Here is a 26,476-nt window from a genome sequence, read left to right as displayed (position 1 = left end):
TGGAGAATCAAAATGGTAGCTGTATGGAAGTGCCTTATTTCACTTTCTTTTATCTATTGCCTTTCTGGCAATAAAGATTAAAAAAGAAGAAAGAAATAATTTCTATAGTATTACCTCCTGGCTTTATTGCATTGAAACGTGTGACTAAAGGAATCAGACCTTCTCCCCCTAACCTTGGGAGACAGACTAATCTCACAAGAAATAAATAAAATCAAACATTATTCTTTAAATAAAGGAAAGATTTAAAGTTAAAAGATTTTTAACTTTAAAAATTAAAATATAATTATTCAGTGCTGAAAAGGTCTTCTTGGCCATTGTTGCCACCTGCTCTTTGAGCAGGAGCTGTGCATTGTTTTCTAAAAACCTTGAGTTCCCAAAGCCAATTATGAATTCCTTGCAGCTAAGTTTGCATTCTTGAAGTTAAACTTTCACTGGTCTAGTTGACACTTGTTACATTTTGCGCACTTGAGAATTTCTAGCACCTAACTGCTTTTAGCTGAGTCAACATCATTGTTTTATACTGGGCAATATTTAGGGTAGTCTTTTTCAACCTTGGCAACTTTAAGAGAGGTGGACTTCGACTCCCAGAATTCCCCAGCCAGCATGTTTTTCAACTCAACTCAACTCAATTCAGCCAAGGTTGAAAAACACTGATTCAGGAATTAGGGGCTTGACTTTATTTAACCTCTCTGATTTTCTATTACTCTGGATAGCCTATACTTGGGAATGAATGAATGTACACCCATATATACTCTTCAGGAGAGGGCTATACATTGTAAAGATCTATATTCAGCACTTGTACCCAGAAAAAACATTTGCAAAGTCTAAGGTAATCAGTTACTAAAAAATGAAAGCCATGTTTGAATAAATCAATCCTTTACTGAAAAGGCTCTTCAAGGCTCTTTGTTATTGTGCTAATTTTTCACCTATACTTTTGAATCATCTATCCAAAGAAAGATATTCTTTCTTTTCCAGTATTTTGCAATTAACAACAAAAAAATGAGTTTGTTTCTTGTTTTGCCATGATTTAGAATTCTTAAGAAATACAGGCAATAAATCTACAATATAACTCATTACCCCAGATTGAAAACAATAAACAACACTTACTTCTAAAAACACTTGATCAGAATGAATGAATGAATGAATGAATGAATGAATGAATGAATGAATAGGCAATACATCCTCATCAAGTTTGCTTACTATGCAAACACATGTAGAGACTTTCCTTATCATTAAAAGAAAGCCACTATGATCTCTAGATTGCTGAAGTGGGAACATCTGTACTATATGGGCAAATCCAAGAACAGGACATGCTGTCCTTCCTTAGAGCAGCTGCAAAAATCTGACAAACCTGATTCCTCTCTTTGGGGCAATGGGCATAGAAGGCAATCCTTAACCAAACTGATGCACCAGCAGGTAGGCAATATGCCAAGGAAGGAAATGGGTGAGCCTTGCCATCTTTCAGGCTTTTATTTCAGGGCAATTTACACTGAAATGTCTGGGTTTCACTTCCTAGTAATGCCATCATTAAGCAACATGGTCGTAAGCCAAAAAACCATGTGACTGTGACAGCAGTTCCAGCAGTCTCAGTTGCCCTTGTTAAGCAAGGACCTTGTGTGACTGCAACTTTCAACTTCTTTCTGGCTTCCCCATTGACTTTGCTTGTGGGAAGCCAACAGGGAAGGTCACAGATCATGATCACATGACCATGGGATGCTGCGACGGCCTTAAGTGTGAGGTCCGGTTGTAATTACCACTTGTTCAGCACAGTTGTAAGTTCAAACGGTTGCTGAATGAGTGGTTGTTAAACAAGGACCACTTATACTGTCCCTTCATTGCAGGGAATAGCCCTGCTGAGCAAAAGGGACTAAAAATAATATAATTGTCAGCATATGGCTAGAAAGGTTACTGAGCACCATGAGAATATAAATGTTAAACCATTCATTGCAAGGGTGGGGAAGGGAAATCTATTGAAAGCTACATATGGCAGATCAATACTCTGCTGTTTCCCCATGAAACCAAGCTACAGCTTAGTCTGATCATAGTAAAATAGCAATCAAGCAGATATATTCTTAAAGAAAAACAAAAATTACAGAAAAGTCCATTTGGAAAGTCCCAGATTTTGATTTTATAAACTGGTTTGCTTCTTAGATTTTTATCTCAATACCAGGACTGAAGGCTTTTGTCAAAATGATGAAAACATTGTTGTGCCATCGCAATGCAAGCTGTGCCCCTGCTGAACATGTGTGACATCACAATGCATGCATGAAAGGGATGGAGCATGCACTGAAACAGCATGACAACGCTTTTCTAATTTTCAGCCCCCTGTAGACACCTCCAACTTTTTTTCTTCTCGAGGAGTGCAATGCAGCACACTTAGCGCTCCCAACTCCAGTTGTGCTCCACACTAACAACCATAGGAGGGAGGGAAGGTTCAGAGAGATTTGTCCAAGAGCTTCCATTGTTGAGGGTGGATTTGAACTCAGATCTCCACAGTCACCAACAATTAACCACTATACCACACTGGCTCTTCTGCTTCTTTTGCTCTGAGTCAGTCCACACTTGTATGTACTTTGCAATGGAAGGCAAAGTATTTTCACATTCTATCATCCATCCATCCATCCATCCATCCATCCATCCATCCATCCATCCATCCATCCATCCATCCATCCATCCCTCTCTCTCTCTAATCTTACACTGATTTAGCATCACTTAATCAGGTTTTTTTTACTAAACAATGCATGTTGATTTTGATGTTTGTTCATTTGCGTATCTCATGTATGTCATTAATATATTAGATATTTGGATAGCCAAATCCTGAATTCCAGAGCAGGTGTCAGCTGTGGCTAAGAAGGCCTTTGCACAACTCCATCTGGTGTACCAGTTGTGTCCTTTCCTAGACTGTGGGTTCCCTTCAGTCACTTGTGCCCTAGTCATCTCACAGCTTGAGTACTGCAATGCTCTCTACATGGGACTGCCCTTGAAGCCACCTGGAAGCTTCAACAGGTCCAGAATGCAGTGGCATGGGCAGTGATGGGCATGCCTTGATATGCCCATGTAACGCCTCTGCTTTGCGAGCTGCACTGGTTGCCAGTTTGCTTCAGCAAGAGAAGTTCCTGAGAATATTTGCATTGTAATTCAGGAGTGAGTCCATTTTAGATTAGATTATGACTCCAGAACAATTGTGCAAATGATTTGGAACTAGTTTATATGAAAAGTGTTTTCCAGACAGCTCATAGTGTGCGATCATAAGATACATTTAGATTTCCGTTGAGGTTGTTTGTTAAACTGAGACTGGAATTTAGGTTGCTAAGCAATGCAGTCATTAAGTAGGCACCATGTGACCGCACCTAATTTTACATTTGTTGTGGCGGACATTAAGTGAATCATGTGGTCGTTAAGTGAATCACATAGTTCCCCATTGATTTTGCTTGCTGGAAGCCAACTGGAAAGGTTGCAAATGGCAATCATGTGACCCTGGGACACTGCAACTGTCATAAGTGCAAGCTGGTTGCCAAGCACCCAGATCACAATCACATGAACACAGGGGCACTGAGACGGTTGTAACTTCAGAAACCAGTCATAAGTCACTTTTTAGAGCTGTCATAACTTCAAACGGTTGCGAAATGAATGGTCATTCAGCGAGGACTACCTGTATTTAATAAGAAACAGAGCCATTTATGGGCCATTCCAACTCTAGATATATGCATGGCACACAGGTGGTGAAATAAAATATTATTGGGGTTTGGCTCAGATGTATGAGGTGATAATGTGGAGGTTTGGGTATTGGATCCTTTGGAACACAATCAATGTTATCCCCCCCCCACCCTTTGGTTCAGCCTTTTTATTATTATCCCTCCATTTAAACCCACAGATAGTCAATTGGAGGTTTCGAATGTTATGTGGGAACACCAAAATGTGACTGAAACCTGGTTACCCAATTCTCAGAATGTTACTACAAAATCTATGCAGTCATGCAGAGTTAAACCCCACCTACTTGTGCATGGGATCACCAAGCCCAACCAACTGGATTTTGCATACCTATCCCTCTGAGTTAAAGAGCTGGAGAGAAGGAGTGACAGACAAGCAAGCCTCTCTATTGCAAAACTCATTACTAAGGCTGTTATAGCTACGTCATGCCCCCTGCTGACCAATGGGGAAGGGCTAATGACCAGGGATATCATAAAGCCTTGCAAATAAACTCCTGGTGTATGGGCTTATGAGATACCACAAGCATCAGGCCTCCAGTAACCCCAAAAGGTGTGGTTCTTGACTCATTAGCATAGGGAAAGTTGACTAGGTCACTGGCTTTCTTGACGAGGCATATTTTGGAAAGAGGGACAAATTGAAAACAGCATTCTGCAGTTCTGACCTAAACTTCCTCCATTTTGTACATGCATTGTTGCAACACACATAGAAAAGGGATAGAACTTGCATCACATCACTGCAACACTATGTTTGTCTGGTTCTTCTTTAAGAATGCTGTTCACAGACTGTGTAAGATAACTCTTCCCAAGAGATAGAATAGCTTTGAATTATTCATTGAACCCCAGAATAGCTTTCAGTCTGCATTTTAAAGGACAAGTGGCAAATGGGTGTCCTCCTCCCACTAATAGAAAGTAAAAACATAAAATTATGTTTGTGATCTATAAACTATTACATCCCCCATTCTAATGACAAGGAAAAAGCATGTGAAACAGTGAACTGTTTGATTTAAATGCCCTTTGCATCTGAGCAAAAAGTGGGCAGACAGCACCCCCTGAAGTCTTAAGATAAAATGCAAAAACAAAACAGAAAGTTCAAAGTCGCCATGCAGAACTTTGGGATTTTTCTTCATTGTATAATCCACATTTGGGCAGCATCAAGATCACAGATATAAAAAGTCTGCTTTTGAGTTCATCAGCTGTTCAGCAGGTAAGATAAAGCCACAGAAAAGCAACTCCACTGAACTTGTCTGATGTATTATGTACGTGCTTATATACTTAAATACATATTTAAGTACATCCTAGTGAATGTAGTTACTTAAAGTATTCATATAAAACTTTTCACTGCAAAGTATTTACAAGTGTGAACAGTCTACTTTGCCCCCACATCTCTACCAACAGCAACATCACATTCCCCAACAAGTATACACACAAGATTAGAAGTGCCTTCACCTGCTTTTCCTCCAGCATGACATATGCCATCATCTCCAGCAATGGCTCTCTGGATGCTCCATAGGACAAATGGGACAAACTTTGTACTAAAGAATTAATGGGAACAAATTTGACATCTGGGCTCAAAACAAGGACAAAGTAACGTCAGAGTATTTCAACCTCCCAGGCACTCTATAGCATTTTGGAAAAACAGGGCTTTAAGTCTACCTGTACCTGAGAGGCTGCTGAACACAAAACCTTCCGAATATATCAAATCGTTTCAGGCAATCTTAGCTCTCAGCTAAGACAATTAATCGATAAGTTACTGGCAATCTGTCTCACGTATATCCTGCATTTGTAAAATCAACCTGTCTTCCCCTCACCTCACCCCAATTTAAAGCCTAGATCAGTCTAGCCACCCCATGCATCTGATGAGGCAAGCTGCAGTTACCACGCCTTGTGCCTTTCAATTAAAAATGTTAGGTGGAAAAGGTGCTACCCAACTTCTGATTTTTTTACTACCATAGACTCACACCAAATTTAAGTCCTCCCTCAGCCACAGCAGTTCACCAGCAAAACATCAGGACTTTGGTAGCATCTTCTCTAGTAATTTTTATTACTAGCACACCCTAGCTTGCTGTCAGGAAAAATACAGAGATTTATGTATACCACACTGAAATGCTGAAGTATAGGCGGGATATAAATTTGAAGAAAAAACGCTAGGCTCAGTGGCCTAATGAAAGCATTGCCCTAATGAGGATTATGGAATTACAGTGGTACCTCGGGTCACGGATGCTTCTGTTCGCGACCAATTTGGGTCACGAACAGCACCGTTCGCAAAATTTTGCTTCCGTTTGCCAGTGCCGGATCGGGTGACGAACAGGATCCGCACCCATTTTCCCTCCCGTGACCCGTGGTCGTGGCTTCCTGTAGGGAGGGGGGACTCTCCCTCCAAGCAATAACCGCCTCCCCACCCGCCTTCCTGTCCTCCACGCCTCAAGCAAGGTTAGCGTTCTTTCTCTTCATAGTGTACTGTACTGTACTTTGTGTCATATTTTTGTGGTTTAAAAAAAAAATACATATGGTTCAGAACGGATTAACCATATTTACATTGAACGTTATGGGAAAATTTGATTTGGGTCACGACTAAAATAGGTTGGCGACAAAATTCGCAGAGGTCAGAACGGATTAACCGTATTTACACTGAACCTTACGGGAAAATTTGATTCGGGTCGTGACCAATTCAGGTCGCGACCAGAGTCATGGGACGAATTAAGTTCGTGACCTGAGGTACCACTGTAAAGGCAAAAAGCCGGTTTGGTCTAGTGGTGGAGGCCCCAGGCTAAAAAGCAGGAGAGAGTGAGTTCTAGTCCCGCCTTAGGCATGAAAGCCGGCTGGGTGGGTTTGGGCCAGTCCTTCTCCCTCAGCCCCACTCACCTCACAGGGTTATTGTTGTGGGGAAAATAGGGAGGAGGATTAGATATGTTTGCTGTCTTGAGTTATTTATAAAAATAATAAAGGCGGGGTAAAAAAAAATCTACATTTTTTTTCCTGCTACGTGTCAGGTCAGTGCAAGCAACCTGGTCACAGCTGAAGTGGGTAGAATGCAGCCAGCCAACATCAGCCCCCCTGCTGACCCTGCTGGCTGGCCCTGGTTGGTCTTAGGGCCCAGGGCTTCTCTCCCGATTTTGAACTTAAGCCAGAACATGGACAGCCAAAAGCAGCACATTTTTCAGGCCTTTTCAGTCATAGATTACCTTTGTAAGTCCTGTCTTAGCTCCAAGGAAAAGTGGCTTTATAATCATGATGCTTATGCAAGGCCTAGAGAAACGTTCTGTTTAGGCTCGCTTGACCAGGTTTGCACAATACATTGATTCATGCACTGTAATTTACAAAGTAGAAAAGGGAGGTTCACACAGAGGACTAAATTAAAACCAAACAACTCAGAATGGGAGTTACATCATTCACTACATCAGTGTTTTTCATCCTCAGCAATGCTCAAGATGTGTGGACTTCAACTCCCAGAATTCCCCAGAGCATTCTGGAATTCTGAGACTTAAGTCCACACATCTTAAAAATTGCTAAGGATGAGAAATGTTACAGGTGAGCTTTAACTACTCATGTAAATGTTTAACTACTCATGTAAATGTAAATGTAGCCATGTAATAATTGGCCTATCTTCAGAGGATGGGGGAAATCTTGGGAAGGAGAGCTAAATTATGATTTCTAGCCTGCATTTAAAAAACACCTATTTAGCAGCAAAGATGGGAATTTTGAAAGCAATAAATATTAATGGTGATCATTAGCATCAGACAGGAAACTCTTTTCAGTTGCGGAACCTGATGTCAGCTGTTTCCCAAAGGCATATGGAGTGGGATGGAAACGTGCAGTAAGAAACTTCCTGGACAAGTCACATCCTATTGAACTCCAGAAAGTTCTGAAGAGAGTTTGAGGTCTGCTTGAATAAATAAAAATCCCCCAGAAATGGTATTTTCCTCTGAAAAGGATCCCTGAATTTGCAAAGCATAAAGGGAACCAAGAAACTGAAGACAACTGGGTATTTGTGACTTGTGTCCTAGGAAGATCACAGATTTGGTCTTTCTTTACTATCAGACTGAACATTAAAAGTTGTTGAGTTGCTGGGCAGTCTTCTGTAGGTTTTTCTATATTATTAAACCACTTTGAATCTTCCCATCAAAAGGCAGGGTGTAAAATTCAAATTGCATGACAGAAAGCTATAATAAAGCTGTTAACTATCCTTACACAACAGTTTTGGAATTGTAGAGACCGAAGAACAGCTTTTTCAGTGCATTGGCGCTGTGTGTGTGTGTAAAAAACATTCTAGGTCTTACTTTGCAATTAAGCTCCAAGCCTGTTCATACACAGAAGACTGGTTACATCTACACTCTCAGCAAAATTGTGCCATATTACTCAATGCTTGTCTTTGGCAGCAGCACCCCAAAGAATAAGCTCACATGTTCTTCTAAGACAACAAATGGTGCACCCTTCAGGTGTCTGCCACCCAGAGCTTAGCAGGCTGGTTCATACCCATCACGAGAGAAAAAGCAGAAAACCCCTTTTTTTCAAGTCACCTGGGCAAGCTGACATGTCTGTAAGAGTCATATATATGAGATGGTCAACCATATAAATCAGAATAAATAAATCTCCCAACCTTGACTATCAGTGATCTACATCAAGACTCAGTGCCTAGGAGGCACCATTCCAGCTTAATATGCAAATATGGTCCTTTTTTCAACATCCCCTCCTGCGAGGTTCTCCACTATTAGCTGTGTGCTATATTAGTTATGTAACACAACAGAGAGCCCATCTGATGCAGAGATTCAGATGTAGAACTGGCACTGGGGAGACCCAGGTTTTAGCCCACCTTCTCCACAGCAGCTCAGTGGGTGACTTTGGGCCAATCATTCTCTCTCAGCCCAATCTACAACAGTCAGTATTGTGGGGGAAAATGAGAAGAGAAATCACTATGTATGGTGCCTTGAGCTCCTGAATGAAAAGGATATAAATCTAACAAACAATTTAAGAAATAAGGAGGGATCATGGCTCAATGTCAGCCTATTTTTACTCAGTTGTTCCACAGTTCCACTACTTGGTGATATCATGAATCTGTAGGCATATAACAACACAAAATATCCTTCCAAGATACAGTCCTGTGTTATCTATCCCAGTAAACAACTATAGCCCCATTCATACAGGGCGAGTTCTGCACCTACAAACTGAGGGCCCATCCCCCTCAAAGAAGACAAACTGAGTTTATTCCACCATTGAAGACTTGCAACCACTTAATTTTGCCATAGTGCAAATAATTTATTTATTGAGCATCAGCACTACTGAATTCAAATTATTTTCCACACAGTCAGGGTCTCACACTGCTCTTGCAAACATCAGACGGCAGTCAAGAATCTGTTAAAAAAGAAAACAATGTTCAATTTGGGTTTACTAAAGGCAGCAGAATTGAATAAAAGCCCTAAACCCTTTCCACCAACAAACTTAGCGTTCGATACCCATATCATTCTGTGCATTGCTTGTTTTACCAGAGTTTGTCGAATTATCTGCAGCAGCTTTGTTCACAGACCAAGATAAACCAAAAACAGTACAAGATAGCTTAGCAAAATATGCCAGCCCAGGTTACGTGCACCATGCTATAGTTGATTTATTATGGAGAACTGGGTGAAAAAGCACCATCATCTGCATGCTTCCCATCCAAGATGAGGAAGGATATGGTAGCCCATCACCATATACAGTGGGGCAAAAAAGTATTTAGTCAGCCACCAATTGTGCAAGTTCTCCCACTTAAAAAGATGAGAGAGGACTGTAATTTTCATCATAGGTATACCTCAACTATGAGAGACAAAATGGGGGAAAAAATCCAGAAAATCACATTGTCTGATTTTTAAAGAATTTATTTGCAAATCATGGTGGAAAATAAGTATTTGGTCACCTACAAACAAGCAAGATGTCTGGCTCTCACAGACCTGTAACTACTTCTTTAAGAGGCTCCTCTGTCCTCCACTCGTTACCTGTAGTAATGGCACCTGTTTGACCTTGTTATCAGTATAAAAGACACCTGTCCACAACCTCAAACAGTCACATTCCAAACTTCATTATGACCAAGACCAAAGAGCTGTCAAAGGACACCAGAAACAAAATTGTAGACCTGCACCAGGCTGGGAAGACTGAATCTGCAATAGGCAAACAGCTTGGTGTGAAGAAATCAACTGTGGGAGCAATAATTAGAAATGGAAGACATACAAGACCACTGATAATCTCCCTCGATCTAGGGCTCCATGCAAGATCTCACCCTGTGGGGTCAAAATGATCACAAGAATGGTGAGCAAAAATCCCAGAACCACATGGGGGGACCTAGTGAATGACCTGCAGAGAGCTGGGACCAAAGTAACAAAGGCTACCATCAGTAACACACTACGCCGCCAGGGACTCAAATCCTGCAGTGCCAGACGTGTCCCCCTGCTTAAGCCAGTACATGTCTGGGCCTGTCTGAAGTTTGCTAGAGAGCATTTAGATGATCCAGAAGAGGATTGAGAGAATGTCATATGGTCAGATGAAACCAAAGTAGAACGTTTTGGTCTAAACTCAACTAGTGGTGTTTGGAGGAGAGAGAATGCTGAGTTGCATCCAAAGAACACCATACCTACTGTGAAGTATGGGGGGTGGAAACATCATGCTTTGGGGCTGTTTTTCTGCAAAGGGACCAGGACGACTGATCCGTGTAAAGGAAAGAATGAATGGGGCCATGTACCGTGAGATTTTGAGTGAACACCTCCTTCCATCAGCAAGGGCATTGAAGATGAAACGTGGCTGGGTCTTTCAGCATGACAATGATCCCAAACACACCGCCTGGGCAGCGAAGGAGTGGCTTCGTAAGAAGCGTTTCAAGGTCCTGGAGTGGCCTAGCCAGTCTCCAGATCTCAACCCCATGGAAAACCTTTGGAGGGAGTTGAAAGTCCGTGTTGCCCAGCGACAGCCCCAAAACATCACTGCTCTAGAGGAAATCTGCATGGAGGAATGGGCCAAAATACCAGCAACAGTGTGTGAAAACCCTGTGAAGACTTACAGAAAACGTTTGACCTCTGTCATTGCCAACAAAGGATATATAATAAAGTATTGAGATGAACTTTTGATATTGACCAAATACTTATTTTCCACCATGATTTGCAAATAAATTCTTTAAAAATCAGACAATGTGATTTTCTGGATTTTTTCCCCCATTTTGTCTCTCATAGTTGAGGTATACCTATGATGAAAATTACAGGCCTCTCTCATCTTTTTAAGTGGGAGAACTTGCACAATTGGTGGCTGACTAAATACTTTTTTGCCCCACTGTATACTGTAGGCACTTTCAAGAAGCTAACATGTACATTTGTGTCAGAGCAGTCATATAAAAGATATGATCCCATACATTTGTGTGCAAAGTAAAACAAACCTTTCTGCAGGATTTATGCACTCATCAGTAGCAATCCAAGAAAAATTTGATGCCGCTTTGTGTATCACCATGTATCCCAAGCCAAGCACCAATCTCCTGTAAGATAAGCCACATGCACAGAAGATTTACATCAGGCTTCCGCCTTCAAACTCAATACAAAATCTGCAATATTGAGACTTGGACATCAGTGGAATCAGACTATTTGGCTAGAACACATGCTTGATCAGCATAGTCAATATGATGGGGAAAAAAGAAAGTCATCATGTACCACTGAACAACATGTTTGCAGTCCCTTTGTCTTTATCTTAGAGTACTTGATTTTCAAGCAAGCTTGATAGGAGACAACTGCAGAGAATAGCCTAGCTTTTGATTCTTTCAATTACCCAGTCTCATTAGGTTCTGTGGCAGTCTTAAAAACCATACAACTCTGACAACTACCGTCAAGCTTCTGGATCAGAGTAGCACAATTCATTTTATATTTGAGGTCATTTTAGATACAACACTGTACCATGATTTAGCACAATATGAGCCTCAAGCTCATCAACTTCCTGCTCCCATCCTTTCCAGTTAGGTGCAAGCTTACACAAATTCTAAGCAGTTTAAATCAGGAGTGGGAAACTTCCCAGGTACTACCCATACTGGCTGCAGCTAATGAGAGTTAAAGCCCATCTGGAGGACATCACATTGTTTGAGCTGCCTGTAGTTTTGGCAATCCACAACAAAATTGTGGTTTGTATCCCCCTCCATTCACTAATACTTAAACTAAATACAGTTCACAGCACAGACAGCTAAGGAGAAACTTTGATTAAACCATAATGAAATGTTTCCTATGAACTGCCTTTTCAGTCAATTTGGAACGCAGAAGTCTGCAACTTAGGCAGCTTCAAGAACCAATTTCATCAAACTCAACTAGGATTTCCAAGTTCTTTCCTCCCACATTTTCCCAATGTGCATAGATCCATCCAGATAGCCTTAAGAATTTGACCTCAACTTGAAGTCTTCAACATTACCTTTCATTCTTTAAGCCCAAAGGGAAATCATACAAAGTACTTCATACATCCTTCCAAAATCTTTAAAACAAGATTGACCAGGATAATCCTTGTACTGAACATTTTACTCTTTACCTGTGTAGTTGAGTTATGCCATGAACCCTTGGGAGAGGCAGGATTTGTTCCAGGACACTCCATGGTACATGGTCTCCAAATAATTCATCATAAGGAGGTGAAAAGCATTCCCTTCCAGAGAACTCCAAAATGTTCTTTCCTCCAGGACCAAGTCAATCCAACAATTCTGTTCTGAAAGTGTTCCAGAAGTGAATTGTCTGGAAAGCTTCCAGTGAGAACAGCCAGATCAGCATAGTTCAGGAGGGAAATGTAACACTACAGAGTCCTCCTAAAGGTTCCATTTAGGAAATGGGATACTGAGATTACTTTTCTAACTTAATAAGAACATAAAAAAACAAACATTCTCACCTCTATGGTTACTGGATGTGCTTGGAACAAGCAGCCCAATTCGTTTGAGGTTTATTTTAAGTGACTCCTCTTTTTCTTCCATCTACTGGAAGAATCCTGCTATTTCTTCATGGATCCATTTGAATCCTAAAATGATACAGGAGACCTAGCAGTTACATTATGGGCTAGTCTGCCTTGGGAGGAATAAGCAAGCACTCCAGCTGATGTATCAGACAAGATTTGGCTAAGACAGTAAGATCAACAGCATCGCTCTGATGGGGAAAAAAGCTTTAGTCATCATATACATCAGCTCTAAAGACACACCAGAGAAGGGATGATTCCCAGGACATTTGCAACTATGACTATAATTTCCTTGTTTCAAAATTTTCCTATTTGCCAATCTAGCTTTCACAAAGAAATGACATGTAACCAACAAATAATTTACAGGTAGCTTAAATTCTTTTCAATTAAAATGATTATCTATTAATGCATCATACTTTCCAGCCACATGATCGCTTTTGGAAAGAATTCCTATGGAAATTTCAGCAACCCAAAGTGCAAAAATTAACAAAAATGTGATCCTTAAGGTACTGATATTTATCTTTTTTTTTTTTTTTTAACTCTGCTTGCAAGAATGAATCTGCTTTTAACTACTGTACAAGGTGATCAAGCAAGCTAGTCAGTAAAACATTGGGATTTACAAGAGAAAAGCATAAAACAGGAACAGTATTGTTGGCTGGTGTGGGTCTTCCGGGCTGTGTGGCCGTGTTCTGGAAGTTTTGTTTCCTCACGTTTCGCCAGCACCTGTGACCGGCATCTTCAGAGTGCAGGAGCACAGACAGGAGCAGTTCTCTCTGTGCCCAGCTCTCTAGGAAACAAAACTTCAAGAACACGGCCACACAGCCCGGAAGACCCACACCAGCCATCGTATGCTGGTCGTGAAAGCCTTCGACAATACAGGAACAGTATTCTTCCTCCTCTTTAAGTAGGAAATGCATATACACAATACTTCCTCCGTGGTGCTGCTGAAAAGCATACCCAGCTTGGCACACCATGCCACTGAATGAATGGGCTTAGAGTCTCTCTTCAGAACATATCCTCCTACCTAGGAAAGTTAGGGAAGGAGGAGCAACTTCCACCATGCTTACAAGTTTGTAACAGGCAAACAGAACCTGACAATATGGGTTTATTACTCCCATAATTTCCAACCAAAACTCACATTGGGTAGGAATTTGAAAAATTGCAATTCCTATGAAGAAGAAGAATCTGGCTCTTATTTCTTCTATTGTAATAAGGCAGATACAAAGCATGCACAGCTCCCTTTAAAATATTCATAGGAAATACTTAAATATTCAAAGCGTCATTGCTATGAGATGGGCAGCCCCATTCACTTAAATAAATAAAATTTCAACACAGAAATAAAGTTTTGCCAATTCAAGCATATCCTTTAGGAGTCTGCAAGATTTCATATGTGAACAGGAAAGAGACTCCACTATGACTGAAAGCTTCAGCAGAACAGTGTTAACATTTTGAGCTAAGTACATGTACATGTGAGAGAGCCGGTTTGCCGTAGTGGTTAAGGCATCAGGCGAGAAACCAGGAAACCGGGAGTGCTAGTTCTGCCTTAGGCACAAAGCCAGCTGGGTAACCTTGGGCCAGTCACTTTCTCTCAGCCCTAAGAAGCAGGCAACGGCAAACCATTTCTGAAATCTTGCCGAGAAAACCACAGGGGCTTGGCCAGGCAGTCACTAGGAGTCAAGAACTCCTGGCACAAAACCCCCCTCAAAGGCATAAAAATAATTAAATCAACATGTGCGCACTATTAAAATCTTTCACCCTTTACTGCTATAACCTTTCTGCACCCAACTAAAAATACTCAGAAACTCACATGTCCTTTTTTTAAAACGTTCACCACAGAACTGATAATAGCACTTTAGGTGATTCCACATCTTTCAGCTTGGAGAGCCTTGCGACAGCTTCCTTGGTACATTCTTCACAACACTGCCTGAAACAGAGAGAGATCCCGGACAGAGAGATTACTCTACATTCCTACCAAAACCAAGGCATACCGATTCCCAGCCAGCTCCCGGCTTCCCTCCTCACAGTACAACTGGTGCATCAGACAAGTTCTGGCTAACAGCGAAGAATTCAACACTTCCGCTCTGATGGGGAAAAAAGTCTTAAAAGTCATCATGAGCACCAACTAAGCCCCCAAGCGCTAAGGCTGCATCCCAGGAGAAGGCTACTGTGAAAGAACAATGCAGCGGGGAGGCTCCTAAATACATTTTGCATAATCTTAAGGGAAGGTAGACCCGGCTAATATATCGCGGAAACAGAAAAGGGGGGGATGAGAAACCGGCAAAGCAAGCTAAAATCTCACGAACACCGAAGAACGTGGCGGATGGCGGCGGATCGTCAAGCACCACCGGCCACAGCTCTCCCTCCAACCTACCTTCGCGGAAGAATCCAAAAAGAATGCGAGCGTTTTCGTCGCGTCTTTATATACGCTAGAGCAGCCTTGTGCGCAGGTCCGTCCAAGGTATTTTGGGAAATGTAGTTTTCAGAGGCCCTAGTGTATGTTAATATTCGCATGCTGTTCTTTGAGAGGTACCTGGCGTTATGAGACGGTACAAACTACGTTCGAGGATTCAGGGTAACATTTTAGCTTTGCAGATTTGATACATAGACATTGAACGCAATTCTACCTCGTTTAGTCATCCTGGAATATAGTAGTGGTGTGAAACGTAGAAGGGCAACGGCCAATCATCCTTTATTCGGATGGTAAAAGCGAAAACATGGCTATATAATAGATAAAACGTGACAAATACGGATTTGCTCTGCGTAAGACTAATGGAAGCTCAATCGTGTACATGTTTACTCAGGAACATTTCTCGAAGCTCAATAGAAAGTACACCTGTAGAAAGGAACGCAGACTTTATGGGATAACTTTCATAATCATATTGTTTTTGCAAAGTCAAAAAGAATATATAATAGAGAACTAAAGTCACTAAATAAATCCAAGGAAATTGAATTTAACGGGTTGCATACCCAGCTTAAATCTTGTTCACTTGTCAGAGCAATCACAGTCCTGCTACTGCACACCACAGTGTACTCATAAGAACTTAAAATCCTTCCCATAATACATAACCATTTTTCCTTAAAAAACCAAAACACTGCTGTGTTAGGTTCTCCATCCTGTACCACATGTTAAGAAAGATGATGAAAACAAATGCATCCTTAAGTCTCCAGACAAAGTTAAATGGGAAACACTAGAAGAAGCAGGGTAGATAACTGGAGGGCAGATACCGTGGCACGCATGCTTTGAAATGAGTGGTTAAGGCAGTGTTTCTCAACCTCTGGGGCTCGCTGGGGAATTCTGGGAGTCGAAGTTGCTGAGGTTGAGAAACACTGGGTTAAGGTGTTGGACCAGAAAGGGGAGAGCCGGGTTCTAGTCCACCCTCAGAAACAGCCCAGCCTTCATTTAGAAGATCCTTCAAGGGATTGTACAAGATGACGCTTAATAATCAGAAAACACTTCTTTCCTTAGGGTTACTGTGCTAGCAAGTCTGCTGTGATTGAATGTCATGAAGCTCTTAGCCATGAAATGAAAGCCAGAAGAATCAGTGATGCTGGGACTCTCCTACCATGTCTTTGTTTCATTAATTCCAGAATGTTTCAGGGCTGTGGAAACAGGTAATAATGCTATGCTTTCATATACACAGATCCCAGTCAATAAAGAATGTACTGTCCTCCCAAGATGGGCAACTTCCAGATGTGTTGGATTACAGTGCCCGTTACCTAACTAGGGGCATGGGAGTGTAGCTGAAACACATCAAAAAGATATCATCTATGGCAAAGATGCAAAACAGCTTGAATTCAGACACATTCATCCAATAGCCAGCACAGTACTGTAGTGGATAAATTGAGGGACTAAAAGGAGATCCAAATTCAAGTCTACCCCAATGACTGGAGGCACTGGGTGGCTTTGAGCCTATAAGCCCAACTTACTTCACAGGATCATTTTGGTGGATAAAAATGTGGAACAGGGAGTGCTATGTATGCTTTCTTGAGTTGCACTGAAGGAAGGAATAAAATTGGAAGTCTTAGCATGGATTCAGATCAACTACAGTGGGGCAAAAAAGTATTTAGTCAGCCACCAATTGTGCAAGTTCTCCCACTTAAAAAGATGAGAGAGGCCTGTAATTTTCATCATAGGTATACCTCAACTATGAGAGACAAAATGGGGAAAAAAAATCCAGAAAATCACATTGTCTGATTTTTAAAGAATTTATTTGCAAATCATGGTGGAAAATAAGTATTTGGTCACCTACAAACAAGCAAGATGTCTGGCTCTCACAGACCTGTAACTACTTCTTTAAGAGGCTCCTCTGTCCTCCACTCGTTACCTGTAGTAATGGCACCTGTTTGACCTTGTTATCAGTATAAAAGACACCTGTCCACAACCTCAAACAGTCACATTCCAAACTTCATTATGACCAAGACCAAAGAGCTGTCAAAGGACACCAGAAACAAAATTGTAGACCTGCACCAGGCTGGGAAGACTGAATCTGCAATAGGCAAACAGCTTGGTGTGAAGAAATCAACTGTGGGAGCAATAATTAGAAATGGAAGACATACAAGACCACTGATAATCTCCCTCGATCTAGGGCTCCATGCAAGATCTCACCCTGTGGGGTCAAAATGATCACAAGAATGGTGAGCAAAAATCCCAGAACCACATGGGGGGACCTAGTGAATGACCTGCAGAGAGCTGGGACCAAAGTAACAAAGGCTACCATCAGTAACACACTACGCCGCCAGGGACTCAAATCCTGCAGTGCCAGACGTGTCCCCCTGCTTAAGCCAGTACATGTCTGGGCCCGTCTGAAGTTTGCTAGAGAGCATTTAGATGATCCAGAAGAGGATTGAGAGAATGTCATATGGTCAGATGAAACCAAAGTAGAACGTTTTGGTCTAAACTCAACTAGTGGTGTTTGGAGGAGAGAGAATGCTGAGTTGCATCCAAAGAACACCATACCTACTGTGAAGCATGGGGGTGGAAACATCATGCTTTGGGGCTGTTTTTCTGCAAAGGGACCAGGACGACTGATCCGTGTAAAGGAAAGAATGAATGGGGCCATGTACCGTGAGATTTTGCGTGAACACCTCCTTCCATCAGCAAGGGCATTGAAGATGAAACGTGGCTGGGTCTTTCAGCATGACAATGATCCCAAACACACCGCCTGGGCAGCGAAGGAGTGGCTTCGTAAGAAGCGTTTCAAGGTCCTGGAGTGGCCTAGCCAGTCTCCAGATCTCAACCCCATGGAAAACCTTTGGAGGGAGTTGAAAGTCCGTGTTGCCCAGCGACAGCCCCAAAACATCACTGCTCTAGAGGAGATCTGCATGGAGGAATGGGCCAAAATACCAGCAACAGTGTGTGAAAACCTTGTGGAGACTTACAGAAAACGTTTGACCTCTGTCATTGCCAACAAAGGATATATAACAAAGTATTGAAATGAACTTTTGATATTGACCAAATACTTATTTTCCACCATGATTTGCAAATAAATTCTTTAAAAATCAGACAATGTGATTTTCTGGATTTTTTCCCCCATTTTGTCTCATAGTTGAGGTATACCTATGATGAAAATTACAGGCCTCTCTCATCTTTTTAAGTGGGAGAACTTGCACAATTGGTGGCTGACTAAATACTTTTTTGCCCCACTGTAATTACTCAACGATTGCAGCCATTTGCTTGGAAAGGGTTTGAGAAAATAAGCAAAATAATTACAAAAGTGATATCTAGCCTTTCAACATCTCTGAGAACAAAAAGTTGGGACAGAACAATGATATGCCAATTTACTTAACTTGGATTGCTCTCATTGCTTACTGATCTCTACCTGAATTGTTTAGTACTCCCAGGGGAATGTGCTGCTGTTTGCAGAGCTTCTCTTACTATGATGATACCTTGAACTCACCTTGTACAGAACAGAATCAGCGGATCCCTATTTAGACTTCTTTACAGCAACTGTACTTAGGTTCAACAGATTATTGTTATTGTGGTTAATCAGTTTCCAGCTGTGCTAAATGTTGCAAAATATTAACTTGGAATTTGAGTGAAGGCAGCTGGCTTCATGGGCGGGGCGAGGGGGAATCAGAACAGGAAGGACTTCTCTAGATAAAGCCCCCCCTTTTTTTTTTTTTGCTTCAGGGAAGATTGCATTATTCCAGTTTCAGCAGCCAAGTTTCCCATCCCATGCACAGTTGATACCTTCATTTAGTATCCATGGGAAGCAAGACACAAAGCAAACCGGTAGTCCATGTAACTCAGTGTTCTCATCTACACTGACTTGCAGTATTTATGACACTTCTAGTCAGGAGCTTTTACTAGATTATTTCAACAGGAGACACCTGGATCTGAATGAGCAATAAAATGAGTTTTATACGCAAAGGAGGTCTCTGTTGAACTTGACTGAAGTGTCTGCAAAATTCTGCAAAGTTTGGTTTCATGTTTGAAAAAAGGAGTCCACAAATCTTAGAGCTGCAGAATTGTGAATGTGTGTTGACATGAATGCATTTTTTTTTAATTTTATTTTTTTGTCTTCCAGCAAGAACTGGATGACTTACATCCTCTCTTAAGGCTAAGCTATTTTGTGATGACAGCACTGCAAGGACTATTCCAGAATCAGCTCATGATTTGTATTTTCAGAATGATGTACTTTGTAGCCATTATTAACACATAAATCTTCATTACCAATCAAGAAATGGCAGTTATATTAATTACTGCTCTTGTAACAATAAATCTCTCCAGGAACCATTAAAAAAACCCACCTTGTTGCAACTTGCCAGAATTCTTGATTATAACACTGCAGAGGGTGACGGATTTATAACAAATAAAGGCTACAAAATCAAGCTCAGTCATGAACACAAAGCCAAACTAGTGTGTAGTTGTTCTTGGCTAATTTTGAAAGCCAAGCAAGGTTCAACATACCACATAGATGGGGGACCACCATCTTGGAAGAAGGCAGTACAGATAGTCCTTGACTTAGGACCATTTGTTTAGTTGTTCATTGTTCATTTGAAAATGATCCAAAGCTACATATTTGTGCATAGCAAAATATGTGAACCTTTGTTTTCAGTAACTGGTGTGCAGTTACTGAATGGTGGTATTAAGAGCAAAATGGGTGCCTTCACCTCTGCACAAGCATAAGGCATCCACTTCCTCTTGCAACCATCAGGCTGTTTCCTCCATTTGGAGGGGTTTAGATGCACATTTTGCACCTAAACTTCTCAAAATAGGGAGAAAAAAGCCTTGCTTATCTTGTCACATTCAAAGACCCCAAGAACAAAAAGTTACTGATTTTGATAAACAGAAAGTAAAGTTTTTCTGAAGACACTTCAGAAAGAAGAAGACCTGAAGATGTAAATCTATCAGTATGGAATGGAACTCAGTCTATTAACTACTTCATTGATCCTTTTTGTTGAATTTTGTTATACTCTCTTTAGCCTTTAAAGGTTGCCTTCTTTGTTTGCAGTGGGACCTGAGAGGTCTACCAAAATTCCAGCTATGCTGGAAGTTTACACTTCAGTTGCAATAGTGCTTATTACTATCTGTACCATAGGGTACAAGAATTACCCTTAGGGTAGAGTCTCTAACTGGGTGACTGTCATATTTTGCTAAAAGCTCCAAGCATGCCTGTGGATTATGGAAACAATCCCAAAGATCAGAGGGCACCAAGTACTCCATTCCAGCAATATATTGTCATGAAGGTTGGTTAAGACATTCACATGAAATGCTTTCCATTTTTCTCTTCCTCTTTATTTCAGTAAGCAATTGTGCTTTGAATCATAATGAATTTTTTCCCTTTTCCCTTTTTCTTGGGAAGGCAGTTTTATAAACATTACCCATTAAACAAGGAATCCTTTTCTCTCACCAGAGATATACCCGAATCATGTTTCTTGGCAGTATCCTGGTGGCAACATATTATACATCCCTCCACCCAAAGAAACTTCCAGAACCTACAGAGAAAAAAAAAATTGCTTTAAAGCCCTGAGGGACTGTTGTGCAAGAAAAGGCTTTCCATTCATCCTGGCCCTAAAACCGCTCCAGTTTGGAAATATGGTCAACAGAGGGATGGGAAGGCGTGTGTTAGTGCAGATATATACAACCCAGCTTCTTAGGGATGAATGCAGCTCCTAGAGACTTCAAAATATAGTTTTAGTGGGACAGAATGGGGTCATCTTATTATATTTAGTTTTTGTCCTGGCTTCAGCCATTCTTTGGAGTGCTGGTTCTTGCCCCCCAAAGTTGTGCACCACTAGTCTAAGTATTAACTTAGATAAGCCCAGATAAGCAAGAGCCTCTGTGTTTCCACTTGGTTCATATTTTGGGAAGGAGATCCCTGTTTACTTCTGTAAGAGACAGAATTATTTGTAACAAAATATAGATTAAAAAAAAACATGTTGAGTATTTAGAGAGGTATGCATAACTTTGAGTAAACTTTTTGTTTAATGACTTTACAACCAGTTGTGAATCAATTTATTACCCTTAAATTTTTACTCATATTAAGTATTATATTATTCAAAACTGCTGCGGTTACAAAAGAAAATTCTATGGAATTGCCATTTAATAAAAACCACTTTTTCCTCTTTTTTAGTATTTACCATTTATTGGACAAACACTACGTTTTACTTACATTCCATGGGGAGAAAAAATTCCAGCGTAAACAATGAACTGAAGCAGTACTTAACTTGCAATGCTATCGTGCTTTACCTGGACCATATGCAAAAACTTTATTGCCCACATTGCTGTGGGCAATAAACACAACATCAAAAGCAACACAGTTTATATATAAACATAGGTAATTTTTTTCAGCCCTACATGGAGATGTAATTAAACAGTATAAAGCACTCAGGAAAATCAATCTGCAGCTTTATATGCACTACATTGAGATCATATCCTGTACTGTACTGAGTTTGTGTGCCTTTATATACAGACACACACACACAATTTTTTTTAAAACAAAGATTAGCGACCATTTAAACTTCTGTTGCATTCAGGTTTCCCTCCCTCTTCCCTACCCATCAAAAATATTCTAGAAATCAAAGTGATCAAATAAAGTTTAAAATTCCTAAAATGTATAATTATTTCTTCAATTGTTTGAGATTTAGGCGAGGTTCGCCTTACTGACTTTTGATAATCAAATGGTAGGCACACCTTTTCCAGTGAAATTATTTTTACAATTTCATTAAAAGCAAAAAACTGAACACATACATGGATATGATCTTCCCAAGTTAGTTCATAGGTAAGTGTGTCAGACAACCAAGTTTCTAAACTGTGCTATAGTTCTAGGTACAATTAAGAAACTTTTAAATGAAAAATTTATAGTGTCATTCAAAACAATGCAATGAAACTAAAAATTTTATCACTGTTTGAAAAGCAACGGTTATGATTTAGACACTACAGTGGGTTGTAACAACTGTAGCACTCTAAAACAGTTAGGTTACATTATTAGGAAGCATTTGATTTTCTCTGGTGCTTTCAGGTTTGGGTCCAGTCAAGCCTGTTTAGGCAGTGGTGTCCAGTGTTTGTCCCAAAGTGTTTGAGCTAGCCGGTTTGAGGAGAGGGTCACTTTCCATTTCTTGCTTCACGCATCTGGGGGAAAAAACCACACACCTCTTTCAGAAAACATGCTTTGGATTAGGGAAGATTCAGTTTTTACCAGCTCATGTTAAGAACCATCTTTTTTTCTCAAACAGCAAATTACTGCTATACATTTGCTTTAAGTGCACTGCCAACAATGCAATTAAATAACCTCTAGTAAGCAAAGCCTACTCCAGTAAAGCAATATAATCAATTTCCTCAGAAGGGGGTAGCTAAACGATGTGAGTAATACCTTCAGAGAAAAATGAATGGCAGAATATTTTGCTGTAATCCAAAGACAGACAATCACAGCTGTGACAGTTTTAATTGTTGACTGTACGCCGCCCGGAGTCACATTCAGTGAGATGAGAAATTTGTTAAATCAATCAATCAATCAATCATGTTGATGTACAATTTGGGTCATAGGTTTTCTCATTTACATTTACATTTCTCACTTACAACCATGTTTGTGACTTTCCATGTAAGGCAAATAACATTTATATGAAACTTTCTTAAAATAATAAAAAACCAGCCCAGATTTTGCAGAATTATGGAAAATATTTTCACTCACACAGACATTGGTCCATTTCCTGTTCTTGGCATCTCTGTACTTTGTTGGTCCAACTCAGACAGCAACTTTAAGATGTTTAATGCAGCCTGGAATAGGGAAAATGGCCCATTAAAATTAATTATCTAAGATGGACAACATTATCATATTTGACTAGAATAGTATTAGACAATAATACTGGATTTGCTGGAAATACCATTAAAAATAGTTTCTCTGATACAAATTTTTCAAGGGATCCATTGGAGCATCCTTAAAAGTTTTCCCAATGAAAGTACAGTACATACTTGGACAAATTTATTCTAGTTTAAATATCTAATAAGTTTTATCTGGATCAATGACGTTTTAATGGTTCTCAAATATCAGGCTACATATACAAGAATTCAGATATCACTTTTCTTACAAGCAGGAGAAATAAACACAAGTGACACCTGCTCTTTCCTAACATAGTATGAAAAACAGAAGTCCTGTACAAGAAAGAAGTCCTCCTGGAAAGTTTAGGAACTGAGTGATTTTTACCCAGTTATAGCCATGCAAGCAGAGTTCTGAATATTCTTCTATGTGGTATTTTTCTCTATTTCAAATATTTTTATATATATGCCAAGCTGCATGATTTTGACTCCAAACCATGGGCAGAACATAGACCAAAAGTTAAATTTTGCACTTTGCAAAATCTCAATTTCTACATTTAAAGCAGCAAATTCTTTGCCTTCCAATCTGTACAATAGCATGGCAAATGTTTATATTATTTCCTGTGATATAACCCACATAAAGTTCCCTGGGAGGCCTAGCTCAGACATTTTCATTATTTCATTGTTGATCCATTTAATTAGGGAATGACTGGAGAAGGCAGTATAGATATGAGAAAATCACATGTCACCTCAAAGGATGGCTTCAATGGAGTTCACATATTTATCTAACCATCAAAGAGGGATAAGGTGGGCACCACACTCCAGCAGAGTACTAGAATCATTGGCTCATAGATTTGGGGGGAACAAATGTTTTCATAGTTCTCCTGGTTTTCCTTTTTGCCATTTTCTCTTATTTTTCTTTTTGTACTTAAAACTAGTCCACCTTGTTATATAGAGTGAACTTGAAGATATGTGTCTGTCAGTTGAGAAGCAGGGAAAAAAACCTGTTTCCATAAAGGACAGTGCCCACTGGGTTCAACCCCTGAAAGAGCATCCCAGTGGTCAGTTTAAGAATCAGCAATTTATGACTGATGAGAAATTAAAATCTAAGGATATGTTGTGTCCTTGCCCAATTACACAAAGGTTAAATGAACTATAGTTTGAATTCTACAGGATGCACTACATCTGTGACTTATGGCATATCAAGAAATTGTGGTATCATTTGCTACATGCCACAATTTACATTGAGTAGATAACTGAAGACCAATTAATTTTCTCTGGGCAGGACAAGATCTCAGCTCCAACATCACTGTTGATGTTGGTTCCATATGGCAGCAGCTACTGAGCAATCTACTCATGGATTTCTCCATGGTAACCTAAGTTTCTGCTCACTGATGGATGCCCAGTAATTCACAAAAATCTCAGCAAAAGTTTTTCTATTTTATATATAGTAGTCAAAGTTGTATAGTTTTAAACCATCAATGGTGAACCTAATCTCAGAGGAAGACCAGAAGTTCACCCAAACTCCATAACAGGCCAAACGGCAGCAGAAAAGGGCTTCAGAATTCCTCCTCCATAGCATTCCCCCTCCTCCTCGTTAGATGTGGAAGGTTTATATCTTGACAGAATGTATGAAAACAAAATTTGTATCGCAGGAACCTTCATATCACTACAGAGTTTTCTTTGGTAAGATATATCAGTATATAGGCAGTCCTCGGGTTACAATGGCAATTGGGACTGGGATTGCTGTCACTAAGTGATGCGGTTCTAAAGCGTGACGTCACGTGACTGCATCATTTAGCAATAGCAATCCTGGTAGATCCTGTTGCCATTGTAACCACAGGACTATGCAGGTCCTTAAGCAGGAAGAGGTGGGAGTCCTAGGTAAGGAGCGCGGGAGGATGGGGGGGGCTGCTGCAGGCAGGTTGGCAAGGGTAGCTGGTGGGTGCTGGGAAGTATGAGTGGGGGGGGGGATGCTATAGAGTATGTAGTAGAGCTCCTTGGGAGAAAAAGGGTCGGGAGCGACTTACAAGAACGACTTGCGACCTTCTCTGCCGGCTTTCCTTGACTTTGCTTGTGGGAAGCTGGCAGGGAAGGTCACAAACGGTGATCACATGACCACAGCTCTCTGCAACATCATATAATTGAACAGTAAATTTTAAAGTTCAACTTAATATATTCTGCAGTATTTAAAATTCATATGAAAATGTGTTCATAATTCATATGACCTCTCATTATCCAAGTTTAAAAACTAACTGGATAAACATACTTCCCTTTGGATTAAAGAAGTAAATACATGGAGATCTTTCAATATAAACTTCCTGTTCTTCCATTCCTAATGTCATTCCTAATACCAGCCTATCAAGACTGTAATTAATTCACATGCATCAGCTCCAATAATACTTATGGTACTCTTACCATATCGTGGCAAGATTCAACATCTTTTCCAATTCCATGACTGATCAGTGGTGGCTGAGAGGAACAATTTATAAGAGACACAAATTCATTCTTGTTGTTTTTGGGGAAATCTTTGTATTCCACCTAAAAAAGAAAAATATTAGATTACTTTCAGTTGAGCGTCCCCGAACTATTTTCCACAGTGAGTGTCCCAACTTTTTGACCAACAGAAATCCCAGACATTCAGGCACTCTTAAGCACTGTCATTCTGAAAAATAACTGCAAGGTTTTCTTCTAAGCAAAAACTCATATCCAGATACAGTGCAAAAAAAAAAGGGGGGGGGGAGGAAGGACCCCCCCCCACAATATCCTAGAAGTTTAGGGTTGAGTTAGCCATGCCAACAAGACACTGCAGGAGGAGAGCTGTGTTAGTCTATGGTAGCAAAAAAATCAGGACTCTGATAGGAACAAGTAGCAATACCAAGATCCAACATAGTTGGCACTCATTTCTGAACATGTATGTGCTGTTGAAGCACAGAAAATATATGCAAGACCAGAACCACCAAGCTATTGTCTAGGGATCTTGGATTTTTTTTTATAAATAACAAACCACCTAATCTATACTGAGAAATCACATATGGCCTTTATCCATGCTAATTGGGGAAAAAATACGACGACTACTACTACTAATTTTATTACACTTGTATGCCACCAACACCCAATGACTCTAGGCAGCTCATAGCAATCAAACAAAGAAATTACAATAAAAGATGGCAAGACCAGATGGAATAAAGTGAGGGGTCTCATTCTCCCTCGCCAAAGACTTAGGAGAAGAGATAATAAACTTGCAATCTTCCTACGCATATGGAAGCCACCAGGCTTAAAAGGCTGGTCTATTTTTTCCCCCTCTCAATTCTGTTCGCAAGCAATAGCCTTATATTATTCTTCAAGACCGTTCTCAAGAGTTGGTTTATCTCTCTTTTACAATTCATCTTCATGTTTTCCATCTAATAATAAGGCTTTCTAACACTTACATCCATCTCAGAAATTCTGTTGTATGTATTTCCACCATCACAAGCATGACACAGGTACAGTAGAGGGGAGGATTTTTCTATTGCAGTGACAAATTAAGGAATACCCTCATAATCTTCATCTTATTGTTTTTCAGAGAACAGTACATAAAATTTGT

At 40.3% G+C, this 26,476-nt stretch overlaps 1 protein-coding gene, 2 long non-coding RNA genes and 3 other non-coding genes across 11 annotated transcripts in view; 1 reads left to right on the top strand and 5 right to left on the bottom strand.

Annotated features, from left to right (window-relative positions):
- Positions 1-8,938: 8,938 nt before the first annotated feature.
- LOC103056096 (uncharacterized) lies at positions 8,939-15,023 on the bottom strand. The gene is made up of 5 exons (XR_456537.4): positions 15,004-15,023; positions 14,440-14,556; positions 12,573-12,698; positions 11,101-11,196; positions 8,939-9,059 (listed from the first exon to the last, which is right to left on the bottom strand). It is a non-coding gene; the product is annotated as an uncharacterized LOC103056096 (long non-coding RNA).
- On the bottom strand, positions 11,285-11,374 carry LOC112541883 (small nucleolar SNORD12/SNORD106). Its single transcript, XR_003085834.1, has one exon. It is a non-coding gene; the product is annotated as a small nucleolar SNORD12/SNORD106 (small nucleolar RNA).
- On the bottom strand, positions 12,772-12,862 carry LOC112541881 (small nucleolar SNORD12/SNORD106). The gene has a single exon (XR_003085832.1). It is a non-coding gene; the product is annotated as a small nucleolar SNORD12/SNORD106 (small nucleolar RNA).
- Positions 14,661-14,755, bottom strand: LOC112541882 (small nucleolar SNORD12/SNORD106). Its single transcript, XR_003085833.1, has one exon. It is a non-coding gene; the product is annotated as a small nucleolar SNORD12/SNORD106 (small nucleolar RNA).
- Positions 15,024-15,111: 88 nt separating the features above from the next.
- Positions 15,112-20,987, top strand: LOC148214268 (uncharacterized). Its single transcript, XR_015793464.1, has 3 exons — positions 15,112-15,204; positions 16,099-16,244; positions 19,160-20,987. It is a non-coding gene; the product is annotated as an uncharacterized LOC148214268 (long non-coding RNA).
- A 379-nt stretch (positions 20,988-21,366) lies between these two features.
- Positions 21,367-26,476, bottom strand: part of STAU1 (staufen double-stranded RNA binding protein 1) — a 43,870-nt gene continuing 38,760 nt past the window's right edge. For all 6 annotated transcript variants that reach the window (XM_088128484.1, XM_088128480.1, XM_088128482.1 and 3 more), the window contains 3 exons: positions 25,309-25,431; positions 22,766-22,851; positions 21,367-22,206 (listed from right to left, as the gene is read on the bottom strand). In XM_088128484.1, the coding sequence (XP_087984610.1) occupies positions 22,119-22,206; positions 22,766-22,851; positions 25,309-25,431 (297 nt within the window). In that variant the 3' untranslated portion in view covers positions 21,367-22,118. The remainder of the gene's footprint in view (positions 22,207-22,765; positions 22,852-25,308; positions 25,432-26,476) is intronic.

Source organism: Python bivittatus, unplaced genomic scaffold, assembly GCF_059951505.1.
Source record: "Python bivittatus isolate LINGU-HERP-01145 unplaced genomic scaffold, Pbiv_v1 ctg000700_np1212, whole genome shotgun sequence".
NCBI lineage: Eukaryota > Metazoa > Chordata > Lepidosauria > Squamata > Pythonidae > Python > Python bivittatus.
This window is presented reverse-complemented; position numbering and strand designations above follow the sequence as displayed.